Source organism: Pseudorasbora parva, chromosome 5, assembly GCF_024679245.1.
Source record: "Pseudorasbora parva isolate DD20220531a chromosome 5, ASM2467924v1, whole genome shotgun sequence".
Taxonomy (NCBI): domain Eukaryota; kingdom Metazoa; phylum Chordata; class Actinopteri; order Cypriniformes; family Gobionidae; genus Pseudorasbora; species Pseudorasbora parva.
In genome coordinates, this window is record NC_090176.1 from 19,397,310 (window position 1) to 19,422,066 (window position 24,757).

The 24,757-nt window shown below is 37.2% G+C and overlaps 1 protein-coding gene across 5 annotated transcripts in view; it reads right to left on the bottom strand.

The window, feature by feature from the left end:
* Nucleotides 1–24,757, bottom strand: part of myo16 (myosin XVI) — a 278,734-nt gene that overhangs the window by 233,691 nt on the left and 20,286 nt on the right. For 4 of the 5 annotated variants that reach the window (XM_067443430.1, XM_067443429.1, XM_067443434.1 and 1 more), the window contains exon 1: nt 20,888–21,194. The exons of the other annotated variant lie outside the window; for it this stretch is intronic. In XM_067443430.1, the coding sequence (XP_067299531.1) occupies nt 20,888–20,915 (28 nt within the window). In that variant the 5' untranslated portion in view covers nt 20,916–21,194. Of the gene's footprint in view, nt 1–20,887; nt 21,195–24,757 lie in introns of those variants that run through there. 5 annotated transcript variants of the gene reach the window in all.

Sequence of the window (24,757 nt, forward strand, 5' to 3'; positions counted from 1 at the left end):
CGAATGTTCGGCAACCGAAATTATAAGTAAATAGAATAAGTAAAAAGGCCAAATAATTTTTGCCGAACAATTAGTTTTTAATGACGCGATCAAATAGTAACCCACGTAGAGTGAGAGGCGCGCGCGCTTTATGCAGCAAACATGTCAGCAGTGTGGAAGCACTCTTTAGTGCTGCATCTCATGTCATCGATGAGAAGAGGAACCGACTTTCATGTGAGAAAGCAGAGAAGCTACTTTTCATAAAGAAGAACCTGCCACTTTTCCTGAAGAAGTAGGCTAAGTAGGCTTATGTCTAGGACACTTATTTATTTGTTGTGGGTTCATCCATATTTTTTGCACTATTCAATGCACATTTGTTGTTGTAGACATACAGAGTTACATTCTTTCAGCAATCAGTTATAGGCCTAACATAGGCTATTCAAGAAGTTAAAGTTATGTTGTGCTTAGTTTGTATAATATCTGCTGGAATGTTAAAAAAAATGTTCAGTGTTAAATAAATATTTTGAAATTGTATTTTTGTTATTTGATTTATTTCTCTGAAAAGCAACACAAAATAGTAAAAAGCAAATCTGTACTATTTAATTATTGTAATGGTAAAAAAAATTGCCAAATAAATGGAAAAAATGCAAAACACCACGTTCGGTATTCGGCCTTCGGCCAAGCATTTCATTATTATTTGGTTTCGGCTTTGGCCAAAAATTTCATTTCGGTGCATCCCTAGTTTTAATACAAAGCTGGCTTTGCAAAAAATAAATTTAAAAAATTTACTTCTCAAGGATGGATCTGTACCAACTCCTTGTCATCCTCCAGAAGTAGCAAGTGTCACACTGTTTATTTTTTTATAATACAAATCAATAATTGAAGAGTTCAGGATGCAAAAGCCTGTAAAAGCCACTTTGGTCAAAAATGAATAGTGGTGAATGCTCTTCGCATATAGTATATGTTCCTAAAATACTTTCATTTCAAACCCACTAAATCCTTACCTCATCCCATTCAGAAGTACCAGTACTTAGGTCCCATAGACAGTAAAAAAAAAAAAAAAAAATATATATATATATATATATATATATATATATATATATATATATATATATATATATATATATATATATATATATATATATATATTTATTTATTTATTTATTTATTTATTTATTTTTTTTTTTTTTTTTTTTTGTTAAATATCGAGCCGTATAGACCAAAACCACAATTTGTACCAGGCTGTAAACATGTTTTTGTCTGCTGTAAAGCTGGGAATTTTAACATGGAGCTCAATGACATTCTGCTCCCTTCGGGAGCCTGTCCCTAGTGGCCAGCCGAGGAATTGCAGTTTAAGTTACTGCCATATTGGCTTCAACAGAAACTGGGGGAAGGTTGCCGCTTGAGTGAAACCTATGCATAAGAGCCTAACTAAAATGCTTATTTTAAAGAAAAAATAAAATAAAATAAATTGTAAATTAATTTGTAGCATGTCAACATACTGCATCAGTAGGAAAGTAATAGTTATGTAGCTTACTGCATTCAGTGTTGGCTAACGTTAAATAATATAAAACAGGTAAGTGTTTAAAATTCAGTGTATAGCTAGCTATTGACATACATATAACATCTTGTTGTAACCGCGTTTGAGGAGGTGGTTGGTTGTCTCCTGTCGTCGCCAATTAAGAGTCTGGCTCATACATGTAAGGCCAGAAAACAACAGGCCAGTCAGAAGAGAGGCGCATGAATATTAATTAGGCCAAACATCGAGCTGTTCTTATAAGAGGAGCTGTAAACATCTATTACAATGGTTTTTGGTATATATATATATATATATATATATATATATATATATATATATATATATATATATATATATATATATATATATATATATATACCCCCTTTTGCCAACAAGAGATCACTTAATCTTCTCCTATAACATTCCACAAGATTGGAGAACACAGAGAGAGGGATCTTTATCTAGAAAGATTGTGCAAAGAAGAACAGTCAGTGTCCTGGGTCATCTCTTATGCTCTCTCTTCTTTAGCTCGCCCCAGAGGTTTTCGATTGGGTTGAGGTCTGGGTAATGAGATGGCCATGGGAGGACCTTGAGTTTGTGACTGCTGAACCATTGTTGTGTAGATTTTGCCACATGTTTTGGATCATTGTCCTGGTGATGACGATCCATCTTCAGGCCATCAAGTTTTTATTTAAAATGTCTAGGTAGTTCAAAGCATTCATAATGCAATGCACCCTAACAAGGTTCCCAGGGCCTTTGGAAGAGAAACGGGCCCACAGCATCACAGATCCTCCACCATACTTCACGGTGGGCATGAGGTGCTTTTCGGCATACTAATCTTTTGTTTTACGCCAGACACACTTAGAGTGTCTGTTGCCAAAAAGCTCAATCTTAGTCTCTGACCAAAGCACACAATCCCAGTTGAAGTCCCAGTCCCGCTTAGCAAACCCCAGACGTTTACGCTTGTGAGTGTTAGTGAGAAAAGGCTTTTTCCTTACATGCCTCCCAAACAGCTTGTTGGCATGTAGAGAGCATCTGATGGTTGTTTTGGAGACTTTGTGACCCCAAGATTCCACTCTTTGATGCAATTCTGTGACAGTTTCTAGGACATTTTTTTACTTCACTTACCATCTTCCTCACTATGCGTTGTGGCAAGATAAACTTGGGATCTCTTCCAGCCTTGTTTGTCACGGTTTAGTTGTTTTAAACTTCTTAAAGATTCCTCTGACTATAGAAACGGGGAAGTTAAGGGGAATGGCTATTTTCTTGTAGCCATTGCCTGACTTATGAAGGTCGACACACATCTGCCTTTCTTGAATGGTGTGTTTTCTTGTCTTTGCCATGTTGAAAAATGGGTAAGAGAATTAGGCCTCTGTGTCACATCATATTTATACCCCAGGGAAGCAGGAACTCATCAATTACTAATTAAAATTTCCTAGATACCCTAACCAACTTTAGCAACTACAGAAAAATATATTTAGAAAAAAATAAATTACATTTTTCAGATGAATTTTTAGGGGTGCCAATAATTTTTTATTTTTTTTATGTGTGATTTTTTTTACCACCAAAGTAATGTAGTTAAATGAAAAGTTGGATTTTTCTCTTTTTTTGCATTTGGGTTCTGTTGTTTTTAAAAAAAGGGAGAATTTTTTGGAAGTCCACGACCACATCTTAAACAGGGTTGCCAATAATTGTGAAGGGCACTGTATGTATGTATGTACGCATGTATATGTATATATGTATATGTATATATATATATTATATATACATACATACACACACACACACACACACACACACACACACACACACACACACACACACACACACACACACACACACACACACACACACACACACACACACACACACACACACACACACACACACACACACACACACACACACACACACACACACATACATACATATATATATATATATATATATACATACTTTTAAGGGACAGGTTTGGTGATATGGGTAGATTTAAAGGTGCACCAAGTAAATTTTTGCAGCATCTAGCAGTGAGGTTGTGAATTGCAACCACTCACCACTCCCTTTTGAAGTACAAAAAGAAGCTACAGTGGCTGATACAGGACAAAGATGTTGTAGTCTGAGACAGCAGAGAGTAGCTAGCGCTTTGTAGAGAAGTTTGTCTGTTTAGGGCTACTGTAGAAACACAGAAACGCAAAATGGCGACTTCACTGTAAGGGGACCTGCGATGTGTGTAGATAGAAATGTCTCATTCTAAGGTAATAAAAACATAACAGGTTTATTATGTAAGGCGTTTATACTCCACTGAAAACAGTTATATATATTAATTTCTGTCAATAGATCCCCGCAGATATTATACACTGCACCACTAACGGTTGATTAAGGGGAGTCAGGATCAACCATATAATTATAGATGTTTTGTAAGATTGGGAAACTCTGCCATAGAAGGCAGAAATCTTTCTTATCCTAGGTATTATAAAGACAGATGGGGATGGAAGGTGATGCTATAACAAAAGGAAATTATAATTCAGTTAGACAAAATACCCATTCCACAATCTGTCCATACTGTCCATCTAAACCACTGACTGCCTCCACTACCCTCACAGTCCTCATCTCTAAGGAGATAAGAGGTCAAGCACATAACATTTAAAAAGGCAATTTGATGTAATAGACTATGGGGACCTTTTATAGCTGTGAGTGAAAGTAGTGATTCAGTAATCTAATTCGACTTCTAAACCATAAAAATGGAACACCACTGCTGAGCTTTATTGGATCGCCAGGTCAAGTGGTGAAGAAACTGCATTAACATTACTTAAATTCCGAAGACAATGGCTCTAATCCTTTACAGAAAGCCAAAAGTACGAAACGATAGACAACTACAAAACTTTTTCTGTTAACATTTTAAGTCAAATATATTACAGATCAGAAGACCTTAAGGAAGTCGATAATGGCCAGCTGAAGTGGTGAATTTTTACAATTTTTTAAATGTTAAAAATACATTCTCTTAACTAGGGCGCCACGATATATCTATTATTGAAATAACCGCAATATACATTTGGGATGTCATGAAAACCGAAACTTTGGTACCAAGTCGGTATCAACATTTTAAAATCCTGAAGGTACACTGAATGTTTTTTTTTTTTTTTTTTTTTTACTGCTTGTTCAAATTGTTTAATTAAAATGAGCTAAAGGAACACAATTGCTATACATTTTGTCCAAACTTAATTTGATTGTGTTCAATCCACTTAAAATAAGTGAAATATAAACACAAATCAAATAAGTCAAATTGAAGTCAAACTTAATCCGTTTGTGTTGTGTTACATGATGTGTTGCATTAACTGAAACTGGGCAGGGCTTGTTAGTTCCCAGCATGCTTTGCATGTGGCTAAACCAAGAGCGAGTAAATGTTATTTTACATGTAAAAGTGTTTATTTATTTTTGAGCAAAAGGAGAAAAGGGGGAGACTTGTTTGTGTTTAATAGTCAATTATGTTGTAATTATTAGAACAATTGAAATGATTGTGGGTTAACATTGTGGAGAAAAGTGGAACATTTGCTTAGGCTGTGGACTAATACAACTGTCATAACGGCTTTGCTGAGGGAGCTTTTAATGCTTAGTAAGATGATAATGTGTGCTATTGCTAGTTTATTGAAGTTTTCAACTAGCTAGTGCACAATTATAATTCCGTTTTGTAACATTAATGTATATGAATTGAAATGGTTGAATGAATATATGAAATTGAATGTCTGAATCATGACAGGGAGTCAAAATTCACTTTGAAACTGCTTAACTGAGTCACTTAAAATGTATTCATTCCATGAAGTTGAAGTTGCATGAACAAATTATGCTTTTTTAACGCAATTGATTCATGTGGGCCCGATGTACACAATTAAATGTAAATCCAACGCACTTTTTTTCAGTGTACTTTGCTCTGCAAGCAAGATGCATGGTACAATACAAGACTTTAGCGCACAATTTTATATCATGGCACTTTATAATTTCAAACGATTTTAAATGATAAAGTACTTAAAGTAGAAAACAATAAAAGTGAATAAGTGTAGCTCTAAATCTGGTAAAATGTTACACGTTGTAAAATACGTTCATGAAAAACAAGTAAATATACAGAAATAGGGCCTTTATACACTAAGAAAATACATTTATTTCAATGTATAACCCAGCTTTCTAATGAGTCAGCAACATATAGATAGGGCAGAAAAAGCTATTAATAATCTTTATTAGTGAAAAAGTATTTTAATACAAATGGCTCCAATACAGAGCGGCTCAGAGCGCGTATGTGCGTCCCGTGCGCAGGATGATGCCCTAGAGGCAACACGGAGTCACAGTCCACATTGAAAAGTTCAGTAGTTCAGTAGAAACCCTGGAGTATATTCAAATGATTGTGCTTTCCCCCCTCATATCCCCCTGAAAGAAGAGATTTATGCAGTTTATTTCAGGAAAAATTCCTCCTATGATGCAAATTGACGATATTTGCATCATAGGAGACTACAGCCAGCAGAGGGAGCCATTTCCGCATGTTTTGAACCCGCGCATGGGGGATGGGAGATCACACTCAGAGCTCAGCTCACAGCTACAGGCACTCATTTAAACGGAGCTATGGTGAGCAATGTAAGCCTTTTAACTTCTCAAATTAATTTCTATGAAAGTTAAGTTTGCAAAGGCATGAACTGAAACGTGCCAGACTGAACTTGCATTGTTATTATATGCCGCGAGTGTATTCGCGATTACCTCAGCTCTCATCACACGCTCATCAGCTCATTTATCTCACTCCTGCAGTTAGTGCTCAGTGCTGTGAGACTCGCGCGGTGACTCACTCATTATATTGAACAGACAACTCTCAGACATGGAATGGCTTCAGAACACTTATAATATAGTGCATGAAGCGTTAAAATTGCTTTATAATGTTTTTGAGCCTTTTTTGGGGCACTGGGGCTCAACAATAACACAGAATATTATATGTAGTGTCGGATTTGGATTGGATTGGTCCCGTTTGACTGATAGCTGATCCGGCCAATAATGGCGGATCAGATCCGATACCGATACTGGATATCGGATTTGTGCATCCCGTCAAAATGCCTGTCTTGGAGAATAGTCATGTAAACACAGTCGGTTATGACAATGTTTTTTTTTTTTTTTTTTACTTGGCTACCCACATTCAACTGTTGATAAAAAATAAATAATAATAATATAAAGAATAATATAATATAAAGAATAAAACAGGGCTTCTTATTTGTTTATCTTTTTAAAGCAGAGGCGGGGAAAGAGTTAATCTTTTTATATGAATGTTTATAGTTTTACTAGAAACAAAGATAATTTAAGTACTAATAAAGAAAATCTTTTTCTTTTGGTGGAGCGCATGTGTCTGTGTTGAGAGGAGCTGTATTCTGAGCCCTGAGCAGTGATGATAATCAGACACCAAGCGGAGGAGAGAGAGCATGACTGATGCTTTCAATCTGCTCTAAGAGAGATAACTATCTGCTTACAGCATCACACCTGTTACAAACGGACACTGAAAAACGCATACGCCATCATTCATTGAGGCGATTTGCATATAGTCTTGTTTACTGTATTACACTGTGGGGCAGATGCGGAGGGGAGGGGTTAGATGCTAAACAAAGCGACATATGGAGTGCATAAACTTGAGCAGTTAAGAGCAGTTAAGTTTAAATACAGCCTCAGGACAAAGACAAAATCAGAGAATGAGAGAGAAAGACATGAACTGTTGATCGCAAACCACAACGGACTCAAGGGCAAAGAAGAAAGTGCCAAAATCTAGAAGGTTTCTGAAATATTACTGTTTAATGGTTAAATATATCCTATTGCACACCTAAATCATATATAAAATGTAATTTATTCCTGTAACAGCAAAGCTGCATTTTCTATCAAAAGAACAGCATTTTTTAAATAGAAAACTTTTGTAACATTACATAACATTTATTTGGTGTCATTTGTTTGTATAAGATTAAAGCCTCCTAGATTAATAAAAATGTACATTTCTATATTAAACATAGACATCCGGTCCTGGACTTTGCTAAAAGAACAAATAAACACACACATGCGCACGCACGCACGCACGCGTATGTGAATGAAGACTTCAGATGCAAAAACCTCTAAGTCCATCTTTAAATAAGCATTCATGTCAAAAACTGACTGATAAACATTTCATTGCCATTAAAGGGAAATTACTGAACCTAACCATACGAGCCTGATAAAAAATGTAATTCGTCTCAAAAGAAAAGTGTCAGAAGGACTTCAGAAGTCTTCATATATATACACAGTATCTTCTACTTCCTTCCCCATTTCAACATCTCTCCCAGGATCTACAATTGAACTGAATAGGATGCGAAAACAGAATTATTCATCCTTCCAGTCTTGTTCCCTTCTCAATTCGGATAACAATTTCATAGAGGAAAGCAGTAGCTAGACTCTCTCTCTCTCTCCTCTGCTGACTCAGTCTCTATACTCTGATAAGACTGTGAGGATTAAAGACATTTTAAAATAAGCTCTGGCACTGCAGTTAAATAAGCCTTTGGTTGTAAAAGAATCCAATTACCCTAAAATCAGTTCCGTAGCTTCACTTCTTTTGTCTTTCTCCAGGAACGCTCACTGTAGAAAGAAGAGCTACGACACAAACCCCCGGAGGAACCAGATAACGTCTTCACGCTCCTGGTGTCCCACCAAACATATGAAAACTATCAGAAATGTGCATTTATTTGGTTATACCCAACACCACAGGGAGGCTTACAGCTCTATTCCATGGTAATTCTCAATACGAAGCATCAAGAGGATTGAGGAAACACTTTTTTTCACCTTCGTCGTCTAACCTACACATAAATGCACACCTCAAGACCGACTGCTCCTCATGTAAGTGCTATAATTGCTGCACTTCCTGAGCCTTCAGATTTCAATGCAGTACCATGAACAGTTGTCCTTCAAACGCACAGCAATGTCAGACAGACTAAGAGAAGTAGGGATTCCCACAGCGCCATTCAACAGTCTCCTCGTTTAAAGCCTTGAACACAATCCACAAGACGCATAAGCTGGAGTCAGTGAAACATTCCCAGAAAACACCCTCCCAACACACACGCGGAGGAAGCATGAATGCAATTCCATTAACAAAGGGAATTAGCTGTGAGCTTTCATCTTCCCCATCAGCCTGCTATCAGCGAGCCACAGATATGTGGGACAGTAGCACATACAGTATAATCACAGGACTGCATGGCACAGGCTTGGAGCTCTATATTTCCGAGAGACTCACATTTCTTAGTCACGGAATCAAACAAGCATGATCCAAACTCAGCCAAGAGTGAAGATCATGTGGATTAAAGGCGCGCAGAGGAATACTGACCTACTACATTCGGCCTGCCACTGGTAATGGCTTGCAGTTCCATTTAGAGAAATTATGAAGGGAGATTAGGAGCCAATGGTTCTCTTGCAAAGTAGAAGAGCAGAAATTGAGAAAAAATATTGCAATGTCTAGGTTGAACACATCTGGCTACCGGTAAGAAGCAAGAATTTTAATGTAGGTCAAGGGATACAAGGCATTAGGAATCGATTGTGGGCGAGTGGCTGTGATAGAAGCACAATGGCACGTTTATAGAGAGTACACTGAAAAAGCTTTCCAGTTTTGCAAGGAAAAAGGCAGAATTAAAGGAACGTGTTTGCCTGTTTAGTTGTCAGATGTAGGTAAAACTAGTTTGCTAACATAAATGAGGTTGTTGAAATGATTTGAGATTTTGGCAGCATCAGCAAAAATAGGACTGATAAATACAAACCAGTCAATGAATGTTTTGCCATGCGTGCGTGTCATATATATATCACAGGTCCTTCTCAAAAAATTAGCATATGTGATAAAAGTTCATTATTTTCCATAATGTAATGATAAAAATTAAACTTGCATATATTTTATATTCATTGCACACCAACTGAAAGATGTCAGGTCTTTTATTGTTTTAATACTGATGATTTTGGCATACAGCTCATGAAAACCCCAAATTCTCAAAAAAATTGCATATTTCAACCGACCAATAAAAGAAAAGTGTTTTTAATACAAAAAAGGTCAACCTTCAAATAATTATGTTCAGTTACGCACTTAATACTTGGTCGGGAATCCTTTTGCAGAAATGACTGCTTCAATGCGGCGTGGCATGGAGGCGATCAGCCTGTGGCACTGCTGAGGTGTTATGGAGGCCCAGGATGCTTCGATAGCGGCCTTAAGCTCATCCAGAGTGTCGGGTCTTGCGTCTTTCAACTTTCTCTTCACAATATCCCACAGATTCTCTATGGGGTTCAGGTCAGGAGAGTTGGCAGGCCAAATGAGCACAGTAATACCATGGTCAGTAAACCATTTACCAGTGGTTTTGGCACTGTGAGCAGGTGCCAGGTCGTGCTGAAAAAAACGAAATCATTCCTCTCCATAAAGCTTTTCAGCAGATGGAAGCAAGAGTGCTCCAAAATCTCCTGATAGCTAGCTGCATTGACCCTGCCCTTGATAAAACACAGTGGACCAACACTAGCAGCTGACATGGCACCCCAGACCATCACTGACTCTGGGTACTTGACACTGGACTTCAGGCATTTTGGCATTTCCTTCTCCCCAGTCTTCCTCCAGACTCTGGCACCTTGATTTCCAAATGATATGCAAAATTTGCTTTCATCCGAAAAAAGTACTTTGGACCACTGAGCAACAGTCCAGTGCTGCTTCTCTGTAGCCCAAAGTGGCTTGACCTGGGGAATGCGGCACCTGTAGCCCATTTCCAGCACACGCCTGTGCACGGTGGCTCTGGGTGTTTCTACTCCAGACTCTGGAGTAGTTTCTACTCCAGTTCCTTCTCCACAATCTTCCTCAGGGTCCGGTCACCTCTTCTCGTTGTGCAGCATTTTTTGCCACACTTTTTCCTTCCCACAGACTTCCCACTGAGGTGCCTTGATACAGCACTCTGGGAACAGCCTATTCGTTCAGAAATTTCTTTCTGTGGCTTACCCTCTCACTTGAGAGGGTGAATGATGGCCTTCTGGACAAGGTCAGGTCGGCAGTCTTACCCATGATTGCGGTTTTGAGTAATGAACCAGGCTAGTTTTTAAAAGCCTCAGGAATCTTTTGCAGGTGTTTAGAGTTAATTAGTTGATTCAGATGATTAGGTTAATAGCTCGTTTAGAGAACCTTTACATGATATGCTATTTTTTTGAGAAGGACATTATTGTATATTATAATAATATATTGTATATTATAATTATATATATATATATATATATATATATATATATATATGTATATATATATGTATATGTATATGTATGTATATTATATATATATATATATATATATATATATATATATATATATATATATATATATATATATATATACACATACACACACACTCAAAAGTACATTTAAAATAAATCAGTAAAAAATGTATACATTTTAAACAGTGCCAACATGCTAAAAAAAAATAATAATAAACAAAACAAATAATGTTACATATACATATTTTTACATTGGGTCAGTAAAAAAGTTGGCAAGTAGAAATCTGGACAAAAATCCCTGCCGAGCATTTGGCTTCATAAAACTTGGAAAATTGCATACATAATTCGTTATGTACGGTTTTCATTGTATTCATTCACTTTCATTTACATTATATTAAAAATAAGAGTAGCCCGGAAGTTCTTTAAAATATCTCCTTTTGTGCTTCTCAAAAGAAAGTAAAGGTGGGTTTCGAACAACATGATGGATATTTCATCAACATAAAAATAGAATATTACAGTTACAAAAGTGGTGGAAACCAAGACAAAATTACTGTACGGCTGTTTATCTGCAGAATTAGTTCAATACATTTGCAGTGGTGAGGAACAGAAAGCAGGTTTGGACATTAGTAGAACAGCAGCATAAGCCAAAAGGCACATATGGGATGCTGCTGTATTGCCGATCCCAGCATGAGACTAATGAACCAGGAATTAACTCCGGTGTTTCTCTCAATCCAGTCTCGGTTTCATCTCTTCCTTCAGCCATCCTCCATTGCTGTCTTTATTTCAACTCCATCTCTGTCTAACAAAGCCTTTAGCTGTCTTTTTTCTTTTTACAGCCACTTTACAGTCCCATCCACCCGGTTTTTATTCAACCATTCAATCACCAACATTTCCAGCTCTGTTTCTTCTTGACCTCATTCACTGCTGTCTGCTTCTTACTGGCTTCTTTATGGCCTACATTGACAGAGTCCATAACAGTTTTATAGAGGACTGCATTAAGTCAAACACAGCCATCACCCACACACACCCACACACCGGATTTGTTACAGACGTAGCCCTTTGCTGAAAGATATTTTGTATCAATAATGAAGCAGACATGACTAAGCCATCACACAAAAACTGGCTTTTGCTTTCTTGTCTAATTAATCACAACCAGTTTGTTTTAAAGATAAATTACACAAGAACATTCAAAACGGAAAGGTCAATGGAATAAACTACTACCCTCCCCTCAAAACAATTAATTGGTTTGAGTAGGACAAACTAAAATTAAACAAATTAGTTCAGTCAAATTAACTTTAATGAGTATTTAGTATTTTTCTTTCAAATTTCAGAACCGATATATTTTAAGTAAACTGAAGTTTTATTGTTTTGAGTTTTATTAAATAATTTAGTTTAATTTAGACAAACTCAATTTTAACTGAATCAATCTGGGCTGGGATTTCCATTTCCCAGCCTTATTTGACCATGGCACTTGAAAGTGGGAGTAAATGCTAACATGAAGTATTGTATAATGCTTTTTTTGTGCAAGAATAATGTGAAGTGGGAGATTTAGAAGTGATCACTGTTTTTTTATGCTAATGTAGAAGATTTTCTGTTCATGTGTTTTTTTTTTGTTTTTTTTTAAAGAGTTAACATCATAGTGACAAGTGGTGCATTTGGCTTGGTTTGAGAGCAAGTATGTTAAATGCTGAATGAGTGCAGCAATATAAAGAAAGTACTATACCATGCTATTGTTAACAGGTTAGCAAATTAGCATTTACTGAAAGCTACATTTGTACTAATAAAAATGTTCAGGTCTTGATTCTATCACAGGTTTCATTGGTCAAGGACCGCACATGTTTGACTGGCATGTAATGCAACCAATCGTAGTTCGTTTTGTACCGCATCTTCTTTAGGGGTGTGGACATGTTTGGACATCGATGTTAAATTAGCAACATTGTGTCACATTTGAGTTTTGCCAACAATTCAGGTTTACAGTGTAGGTACTAACCACTGCATACAAGCAACACCCTACAACAGTGTGCAATCTAGCTATTTAGATATTTAGCCCTTGTCAAATTGAGGTCTAGAGACAGGTTTTTGAAAAGTTTAACTTTTCGCTTGAGAATGCAGCATCAAGTTGCGAGAGAGAAAGAAAAAAATATGAAGACGCAAGGGCAATGGTTACACATGCACGTCTACAGTACTGATATTCACACACAAGCAGTGCGTCATGGGTGCTGGCTGAGTTGATGACACCTCTGACGGATTCTAAAATATGTCACTTCAGTGACTGAACGAGTCATGGAGAGGCAGTGAATGACAGGAATGGTGGCATAGAGAGGAAAATGTGTGTGAGGTTTCCTCCTTATTCTGGGTAGCTTCTGTTTCTCTGCTTTTAGGCTGTCAAGTATTGATTTACACCGGAATATCTTATGAGCTTCTGTTAATATAAGAGGCATGGGAATAAGAAAGCATAAATTAGACAGAGTGCACTCTCTCTTTGTTTTTCTAACATACTCAACTTTGCGAACATGAAGAGGATGCACTGTAGAAAGAAACAATTATAGTGACCAAAATCATTGTTTTTTAATTGTATTGTTAAAATGTGCATTACTGTACACAACACAACAAATGGCTTAAAATTAGCAGCATTATGCACGTTTTCTTTGCATAAACATAATAACTGACAGTGGTGCAATGGATCGCAAAAACTCTATTCGAATCGCATCATGCATTTTGAGTCATGGATCGACCCGATCTTTTTCAGTACCACAGTAAAAACTACTAAAGACAATTTTAAAGGAAAAATTAACAGTCAGTAATGAAAAACACAAAAGCGTAGATAAATAAAAAAAAAAAAAAAAAAAAAGTTACAAATAAAGTAAGGTCTAAAACTAGTATTCAGGTAAAGAAATGTAATGTAAAATAACTATAGTGTTCACTGTATAAAATTAAACGCAGATTAATATCTGTTAAAGTTGTGTTTTGTTGTTTGATTAACATACACAGCACCACATGTACAGGCTACTGTCACTTTAAGACCTAATGCATAGATCCCATATACTGATACACATCTGATTACGTAGGGCTGGGCGATAAATCGATTTTATGGATTAATTCGAGTTTTTAGTTTACGACAATTTTTGTGAATGAAAATCGGTTTTCTCTTTCAAATCCGCCGACGCTCCCCTCTGGGCTCCCGTAATGGCTTAGCCCTCCCCGCGCGCGTTTGCCACAGAGGTACACAAACAACAAGGATCGCGTCTAACAACATACAGTGTCACTCGTAATTGGTTCAGTTTTTCACAGAACAATTAACAATACCCCGCTGCAAAGTGTGTTTGAAGTCTGAACGGAACCGCGCTAGGCGCTACTCATTTAAAGCTGCGCTGACACGAACGCAGCGCAAGCTCACACACGGGCCAATCTCGTGACAGACACGATACACTGCAGCGCTGGTGATCCAGTGAGAGAGCGTTTAAATTCACCACGGAATTAATACCATCGCTACTGTGATCTAGTGGAAGCGGTCGGGGCAGAATTCTGTTATAAACCACAGATATCAGCTCTAACAGAGCTGAGCGAAGGTCAGGGGTTTCAGTCACAAAACACCAACATTTACCACGATTGTACTGTAGTAAAACCACATGGATTTAATGTTGTTGTTGTTGTCATTATTTATCTCAGGATTCGTACAACCTTTTGAGATTGAAATTCAAGCACTTTCCAATGGTTTTCAAGAGCTTCACACTTATTTCCAGCACTTCAAAGCTCTAGATATCCGACTGTAATGTTATTTTTAATGTGATGGTTTGTAAAACTAAAAGTTTAAAGGGGTCTTGTGAAAGAAATAGTCAAATGTTTTTTTTAGTTTATTTTTTTAAAATGTGTAATCCATTTTGTAGCATTTTTATTTAAAAAAAGATATGAAATGCCCACCACTATAACCAGCAGAAGAGCACTTATTGATTTATTAGCGATTTCCACTCCCTAATGTATGGAGAAAAGTACGAAGTCACAGTCTCAGGAAAAACTAAACTTTTCTTCAAATTGTGACTAAATTACAGTAAAGTAAAGAGCTCCTATAATAATCACCGAAGCTGTCGATCAGTTCAGTGTGAGACTATTGAAGAACAATGCTAATCTATATTTAATAAGAGCATTACATTTAAATTTTCCCTATACTTTTTTTGCACATTACTGTTGTTAATAAAAGTTAATTTTATCTGCATATCAATTCATAAACCTTTGATATGTATACTGTATATTGCAAAAGATATGGTGCCCATTTATACTGTGGAATAGTCGGGGGTTATTCACATGCGGAAAGTTTTGCACCCCAGGTGGCACTTCTACCAAGCTGCAAATATTTAATTTTACCTAAACAAAATAAAGTTAAAACTTGTTTTGAACAATTTCTTTGTCATCTGCAGATTGATTTTAAGTAGGAGGGGGGGAAAAAATCGTTTTAAATCGTAAATCGAATTCTTGGTGAAAAAATCTGGGATTTTTTTTTGGGGCCATATCGCCCAGCCCTATGATTACGTTATCATTCACTTAAGACATAAATCAACTCTGTTTATGTCAAGACGGGTATTTTGAGAATTTTGTGTCCATGCAAGCACATGGAGATAAAGGAATCGATCAAGGAATCAATTCAGTGTTCGTCTGCTAATAACATGATTGATAATGTGATCTCTGTGAGGATGTTCACACTGGCAGTTATTATACCAATAAGAGGAGGGAATGGTCAAAAACCAGGGCAGGAACATGCTGGCCAAGTGAATTTTTAGTTAAAAAAAATAAAACGATGAATAATAAGTTCTGTTGTCCTATTATTTATATTATCTGTTTGTTTTTTTTATTACTGTGGTATCGATTTAGTATAGGTATCGAGGTATTTTAGTCTGGTATCGTATCGGTATTTAGTCTGGTATCGTATCGGTATCGTAACAACACTACTCTCATATGGTCGAATCTGTTCGAACAGCCACAAAAGACTAAACATTATGGAAGCACGCTATAGCCAGATGGGATTTAAACTTTGTCAGCTGAAGACCGAAAAACGTACCAAGCACAATGTTCTCTCACCATTCCTAATTTTTAACACGCATTCACAGCATTCAGCATGTTCTTGCGCCTATCAGAGCAGAAAGAAAAGCTGCTACTATCCGCATGGGTTTCCATTGTTTCCTTTTTGAATTTGTAAATTGCACGAAAATGTATTCATCCATTAATAAAGCCCATACATTTATCCACACATGGACCTCTCCCCTCGAAGAGACCAGGAAAACTGGTAACCGTTTCATCCCTAAAGCAGTGACTGTAAAAATCCACAAGACTGATGGAATCAGACAAACACGAATGTGAAAGACTTCTGTAAGCATGCACTCGTCTCCTCTACTACATCTCAAACCTTGAGGGGATCTGACACTAGTGGCACGCATAAACACAAACATGCTCTACAGGTACACACACACACACACACACACACACACACACACACACACACACACACTGCAGTGTGTGTGTGTGACCTTGCGCATTCTGTTTGCCTCTGGCACTAGCCACTGTTGAGTCTATGCTCAAACACACAGGATGAAAGAGTGAAGGTGTGGGAAAAATGGGAAGATTTAACTGACAGCACAAAGCACTTTCCATGAATGCAGAACACTTTGCTGTATTCAAGCATTACAGGTACAAATTAAACACATTTGTTTGAATCTAGATGCACTGAAATTGCATTTTACTGGAACACCAGAGCCAAAATTTAAGTTGATTCAGCAACACAAAAAAAACAGTTGTGGGTAATATAACTTGGTGTGCTGTTCAGCGCGCAGTGTTCACAGGAGATAAACCTGCCGCCTCTCAATATTTCAGTTGAACAAATTTAGCATGTTGCTACTCTAGCATGATTTATGGTCCCATTGATGTGTCTAAAAAACTGACATGTTTATCTGTTCTATACAGTCTTCACAGAATAGAAACTGACAGTGAAAATGTGTTAAAGTGCCCTTGGATATTTGAAAATTACCTTTCATGTAGTGTGTAACATTCTAAGAGAATGAAAACATCATGCAAAGTTTTTAATCTGAAAGTGCACCTAATAAAGTTATTGTCTCTCAAAAGTAAAAGTCGACTGAGTCAATTAAACAAAAGCCCTAAGCAAAACACTAGCATATTGCCCGTCCACTTATTGAGCCAGCCTTAATAAAACAAATTAATCAATCAAATTAACACATTTAAAATTATCTAAAGTATCTCATCGTTTTGAGTTTTATGAACTTGTTTCTTTTAATTTAGACAAACTTAAATTTAACTTAAACTGGGCGGGGATTTCTCAGCATACTTTGCTTTGACATTCAAAAGCTTAAATGTTAAGTGAAAGATTTAGTTTGTAGTGTTAAATAAGGGTGTAACGATACATCATTAATAGATATATCCCGATATGAAAATGCAACGATAATATTTTCCGTAAAATAATCGTTTTAACCAAGGGTCAACTTGCTGTATTCATAAAGTGTAATTGACTCAAAAATGTAAACTCTGTCATCATGTACTCACCCTTGTGTTGTTTTGTTTAGCTTCTAAGCACAAATAATGACATTCTTTATCAATCCTGAGAGATTTTAGTCCATCCATTTAAAGTCCATTCCTCTCAAACTTAAAAGTAAAAATATATAATCGAATGTCTTCTGAAGAGACACAGTGGCATTATATGTGTCTCTTCAGAAGATTGCGTGACGCGCAAAAACAATATGGCGAGTAAATGCAGAATAAACATTTACAGTTTTAAAATTACTGTAGTCATTTTGACACAATTTCTTGCTATTAGAAATGTGGATAATTGCATTGATCATCTGAAACTCACACGCTGACAGAATGACACTCCTCAAATTCAAAGAGCAAACATCATTTAAAGCGGCACTCCTTATTTGGCCTGGCCGATAAAACAGATAACAATACGTATATTGTGATAGACACATAATCAATAACAATAAAAAATGTGTTCGATATATATATATATATATATATTTTTTTTTTTTTTTTTCATCGGAAGAAACCAGAGGTTACAAAGCAAGTTTGGTTGCATGAACAAAGGCACTCGCTCTCTGGTAACCTAGCAACGTAAGGCGTGACACGCTAACAGCCAACAGTATCATGTTTGAAGATCAACCTGAAAATAAATGCCACAGCGAGCGAGCATGGCAAGAAAAAGGGGCAAATCGCCAGTATGGCAGTTTTTTGAATTTTATAAGTCTGACCACAGTCAGACCAATGTCGTCTGCAAATGATGCAAGACCGTCGTACCCTCCAAGACTGGTAATACCACAAACTTGTTTAACCACCTTAAAGTCCATATGAAAACAAAATTTACATGTTAGCACATAGTAAAGGTCTTAGGGTGAACAATTAATCTGTGTTAATAAACAAAAAAAAAAGTGTTGTTTGTCGCGGTTATCTTTAATCAAAATCTGAAAAGTAACTTCTGGTCTGGAACCAGCGTTCCTTCTCAGATTATGTCAGTTTGACTCTTAGGTTTGAAAATGCTTTACAGACTGTACGATAGGAGGCGCACTAAAACGGACGCACGTAAGAAAACTTTTTATATAAGTTTTATATCATCAATGAATGCCGCGTTCGGTGACGGTGAGCTGCATTACACACAGGATTGAAATGGTGGCTACAAGGCATCTATAGCACTCATTTTAGTCACAGTTTGTCTTGAAAAACAAAGATAATTTGACAGTTGTCGTAGGAGAAATCACACTGCAGGACTGTGTGCCAAATCTTCTGACATTGCCAGAATTTCGTCTGTGGTAAAAATTTAAATCGCAGCGGTCATTTATCGGCTGCTGGTGAACATGTCAAACTAACTTCAGATTTTAACCTAGGATCAGAGGAATCTTTTAGGATTTTCAAGTTGTCATAAGCCCTATTCAGACAGAATTAGATTAACATGGGGATGTGGGGGTAAAGTAATTTTACCTCAGGACGTCTGTAATATTAATGGGCAATTTGTACGGGATAAGACATCTCAGTAAAACTTGCAGAAGTGGGAGGAGTAACTCGCTTTACGAACCACAGTAACCTCCTTGTCGTCATTTGTGTATGACGTTGCGGTTATCACGTGAGCAAACAAAACAGGAAATGACAGAATTTTACCATACATTTTTTACAGCGGGTCTATTCGAACGGGATTAGCATTGCCCAAGGTAATTTTTCCAGACCTTTTTACAGAAGATAAAAGTCTCGGTAATTTTTACTTGGGTAATACTAATTCCTTTCGAATAGACCTGCTGTAAAAATGTTTGGTAAAATTCCATCGTTTCCTGTTTAAAAGTAAAAAACAAATAAATAAGTGCATTTTGCGAGCTTGGATGCGCTTAAAGCATTCGGTTGAGTTGTAGGTAGTCGGACAACTCTGAGGCAAACGTCCAGTATTTTCCGCATATAAAGCAAAAAGAAGATCAAAAGCACTTAGAGGCACAACACTTATTTTAGCTCTAGGAAAGTGTCTATTACCAACACAATCCAATCAGAATAGTTAGACTGGATCTAACTGTTTATTAAAACACACACACACACACACACACACACACACACACACACACACACACACACATACATATATACACATATACATATACATATAGCCTATATAGGAGACGGAGTTCAGACTGGCGCTCATGTGTGTTTGCTCACGTGATGACAGCAACATCATACGCACACGATACGGAGGTTACTGTGGTTCGTAAAGTGAGTTACTCCTCCCACTTCTGCTAATTTTACTGAGATGTCTTATCCTGTGCAAATTGGCCATTAATATTACAGACATCCTGAGGTACAATTACTTTACCCCCATGTCCCCATGTTACTCTAATCCCTCCCGAATAGGGCTATTGTCCATAATGATTACAGAGATGGCACATTTGGACAGGACTAAAAATCACTGAGAACCTCTGGTAATAATTACTTTACCCCCACGTCCCCATATTAAACCAATCCCGTCCGAATAGGACTTTAGACAGCTAAATCTTGGCCAAAAATTGCACAGTATGTACCCGGCTTTAGACATGCGTATATTGGTAAATATTGGTAACAGAGCTGCAAATATCATACAAAAAATAATTAGCTGGGAAAAAATAGCTAATATATTAGTTTGACCTCCTGAGGTTGACAAACAACATTTTCTGTAGGTTTAGGTTGTGACATATTCTTTTTTTTCCCATATTCCATTCATGGAAAGTGCCATAAACAAACAAAAAAAATAATTAAACAGAGCAAAAGCATAATATAATCCACTAAAAGCAAGTGTGTGGGTGTGTGTTCAAATGAGCAAAACATACAGAGGGAGAAAAAAACAATGAGGATGAAGGAGAATTAGAGTCTCTGAATAAAGATGAAAAGAGAGGGGTGGCAAAGGGACGAGTTTAACAACTGCCTTTCATCTGCAGCTGGCAATACAAATGCTTCCTGATTACAACCTTCACCCACATCAGCATCTCCATCCTCCCAACCACCACTGCTACATCCGTTTCGGTCAGACAACACTCTCCGTCCCTCTCTTCATTATCCTACCTGACACTCATGTACAGGCGTGTTCGCGACCACACACCCACCACAAATACAAAGATACACAGGCGAGAGGGACCCTGCAGTGGTTGTCAGACTGGCTGTCTGTCTGAAAGCAGGCAGACTCCCAAAGGAGGTCCTTACACACCTGCAGCAACCACCACCGGTCAACTTTTTACACCGCTGCCGCATCATGCTGCAACTTCACACATACACACATGCATCAAAAGTCACCAATGCCAACCCATCTTCTTGACATATCATCCAGCCTCACTGCAATGGATGGGTGCATATGCATGCATGTGGTGTGTGTTAAACACAGTAAGCACCCATTACATTTTATTAATATATTATGCCTTCACCTGCATCAGATACACACCCTAAACCACACACACACACACACACACACACACACACACACACACACACACATTCCTCCTGCCTCTCAATCACTCTCTCCAGCAAACGCATATAATGACATCACTGACAAATGACATCATTGACGAAATGACATCATTGAACAGATGCATGCAAGGAAAGACGCTTCTCTCGCGGCTCGTTACTCACAGCATTTGATGAAATGATAGTGTGACATTTTCTCCGCAGATCACACAGCTACAGGTTCGTGCTCTCCGGTGCGGCGCAGTAGTAACCGGTGCTATACATCATTCAGAGCCCGGTCACTGAAATTCGCTTTAGCTCCCCGTGCATTATTAAAGGGCGATCAGGTTGCAGAGGCGGTTGTGGTTGTAGTGAAGGAGGAGCGGTGGATAAGGTGACGGTAACCGTTCGCTCTCTCTCCAATCAGCAGTCTGCAGTCGCGTCGACTCAACCGAGCCGCTCTGTGACCATGACCGCCACACGTGCTATTGTAGCGCCGCTGATTGACGCGTCCCTAACCCCGCCCACGGCTGCACACACACCCCTCGTCCATACGAAACGCGCGCGGTCTCGCTTCAGAGAGAGAGAGAGAGAGAGAGAGAGAGAGAGAGAGAGAGAGAGAGAGAGAGAGAGAGAGAGAGAGAACACGGATGGTGTGGAATGGAAGAGATAGTGATGAGAGGAGGTTTGGGGAAGGAGAGAGGGTTGAGGGGAGGGGAGCAGGATGAAATTTGGGTTCAGACCGAGTGAGAGAGGCTGAGGTAAGTTACTGCAGTGCGGCTATCAGACGCGGTATGCTGGAAGCGACAGATACGACGCTGGAAAAAATAGAACTTAAAGGCTTGTTCACCCAAAAATGAAATTTGTCATTACTGACTCACCCTAATGTCGTTCCACACCCGTAAGACATCTGTTGAATCAATGAATCATAACCCGTTGGAATCTTTATTTGAGGATTGAAAACAAACCTGGAAGAGAAGACAATGCTGAATAAAGTTGTATTTTTTGTTATTTTTGGACCAACATGTATTTTGAATGCTTCAAAATATTCTAACTAACCAACTGATGTCACATATGGACTACTCTGATGATGTTTTTATTAGCTTTCTCGACATGGACAGTATGTGTGCATACGCTCTCGGACTAAATATATAATATCTTAAACTGTGTTCCGAAGATGAACAGAGGTCTTATGGGTGTGGAACAACATTAGGGTGAGTCATTAATGGCATAGCCTAAATTAGATTTTTAGGTGCCTTTAAGTCAATTCACCTTTATTTATATAGCGCTTTACAATGCCATGTGTTTCAAAGCAGCTTCACAGTGTTAACAGGAAAATAATGCAACATAAAAAATATTTAAAAAAAATATACAGTATAATAATAATACAAATAATAGGATATATATATATATATATATATATATATATATATATATATATATATATATATATATATATATATATATATATATATATATATATAGTACCTTGCTTAATACATCTGATATATGATTTGACAGATCCCAGATCTTTTAATTGTGATAACTGATCTCTGGCTAATTTGGTTCTTCAAACGAATTTGCAGATTGGATTAAAATATCTGGATTAAGTTATCTGAGATCACTGCTTGAGCCTGTGTTCCCTGAAGAGGGCAGATGCGTCGAAGATCAGCAGTGCAGCGATTGGCTGGCGTCAAGACAACGCAATGACATCATATAATAAAAAAAAAAAAAAAGTTTGGCAAAAATTTTTATTTTCAAAATTTTAAATAAATTTAAAATAAATTAAATGTGCACTTTTTTATGAACATGATTCCCAATGATATTTACGATTTTATAATATTTGTTCACACTTTAAATTTTTATTCCAATGTTGTAATTTCATTTTTAATTCAATTTGAAGCAGATTTATGTGACAGTATTAATTGAAGTTTCTTAACGATCAAGATCAAATGATCTGCATCTCTTGTGCTGCATAAAGCCACTCCTTTATTATCCGTCATCACTCAAATGAATGCACGATGAAGATTAACTGCACAATGTGTGTAAACCTCCAATACAACTATAACGTAATTATTCTCTCACAATTCACAAATATATCTCTCAATCAAATGACTGGGTCTATAGTATTATACGCACATTTTACACAACATTAAAATATAATTTTCAAATAAACTTTTATATGTATTATTATTTTAAATTATTATTGCCCCTGGTTCAGTAATGAATTCTTGTAATAAAGTAGCAGTGGCTGGGACAGATTTAAGTATCACATCAAGATGTAATCTAATCCTGTTTACATGAAATAAGCTCCCGAGCAGGTTTAAGTTTATGGACCTGTTGGTATGACAGACCAAAGAATCAAAGAACTAAACAATCCGAGATCAAGCCAAATCGTCAACAATAAAATCCAGCTAACTGAGTTAGCAATGTACATAGAACGGGCCCCAGATCAGCAATATCCGGAGGACAAAAATGGAGATAGGCTATCTGTTAATTTATTTTCATCTCAATGACAATAGTGTGGCTGTATTCATTTGGAAATCATGAGTATTCAGTTCTACAGTTTTCTTTTGTTTTTGTTTTTTTGGAGGCAAGAGACTGCTAATGTCATGTGAATATGACAATATAAAAAATTATGTCATTGATTAGCAACACTGATTAGGGCTACATTTGAAATTGCTGAAAAATAGTTACATTTCATTTGCAACTTACTTCCTGACTGTCTTTTTTATTTATTTTTTTATTTTTTTATCTTTGGTATGAATGTGTGTAGTATGAATGAAATTTGGACAGTATTCATCATGTGTCACTGTCATGTGGGCGTTGCTTCACTGCCATTCAAAATTCCTCATGGGATATTAAAATGTCTATTGGATGCGCACTACAGTATCTCACCAGAAATAATAGGTCATTTTAATTTACAGTATCTCACCAGAAATAATAGGTCCTCCATTTAATTTTTTTAAATGGAGGAGAGTTTTCACTGCATGGAATAAACGCTTTTGTGATGAAATATCTTGTCATTTAAAGCTACACTGTTTCCCTTTTTTAGTTTATTCTTAGCTAAAAACAGTTATTTCAAAAATATTTGTGCTCATTAATGTATATTTACTTATTTCCAGTAATAAAGTATTCTCGTCAGTTTATAATATGCCATTGAAAATACGTACGGGTGAGGGGTCCGAATGCTGGTCGCCATGTTGCCTCTCCAAAGTACATTAGCCAAAGAGGGACATATCCGTAAATTCAAGCTTCGCCTTTCTTGTTTTAACACTCAATGGCACCATGTCGAATGTGAAGGGGGGGATTGCCCTGTTAATCTTGGACTAAATCGGCCACCGTAGGAGTTAAAACGAAATCAGAACTGAGAGGAACATTCGCTGGATGGTCACATACCGTTTCACCATCACACAGTGTAGCTTTAATGAATCGACAGCCCATCAGCTAATGTGTAACATTTTTGTTCTTAAAAATTCAGGTTACAAGTGTAACGGTTAATGAATTACAGAAAAATAGAGCGAGCTTTGGAGAGAACTAAACAAATGTAATTACTACAGTAGTAATTGTTTTCTAGAAATGATATCAGAAGTGGAAAAATGTTGGTCAAAAACTAACATTTACATACAAACAGACCAGCAGCTGCAACTTTCAGATGCCATCTTTCTTTTTTCTAGCTCAACTGTCACTGAATGGAACACATAGGATTGTGGGATATCAAAGGCAGCGAATGATACATCTATGCTGCCTTCAAAAATCGATCAGATGAGGTATCTCAGGAGACAGGAAGTGAAGCGTACAATGAAATGACAGCTATTACAACTGTACCTTGGAATGCATCCTCCGAAGGCAGGATTTTAAAGTTTTTGGATGTAGCCCATCCTTGCTTCTACTATGCCTAGTAAGACCTTGATTTGCTGGTGCAGGTGTGTTTAATTGGGGTTGGAGCTCTGCAGGAGAGTGGCCCTCGGGAGCAGGATTAGACACTGCTTTAAGGGAGTGATGCGTTGCGCTAAAGTCGGAAAAAACTAGAAGATTAATTCTAATGTGACATTG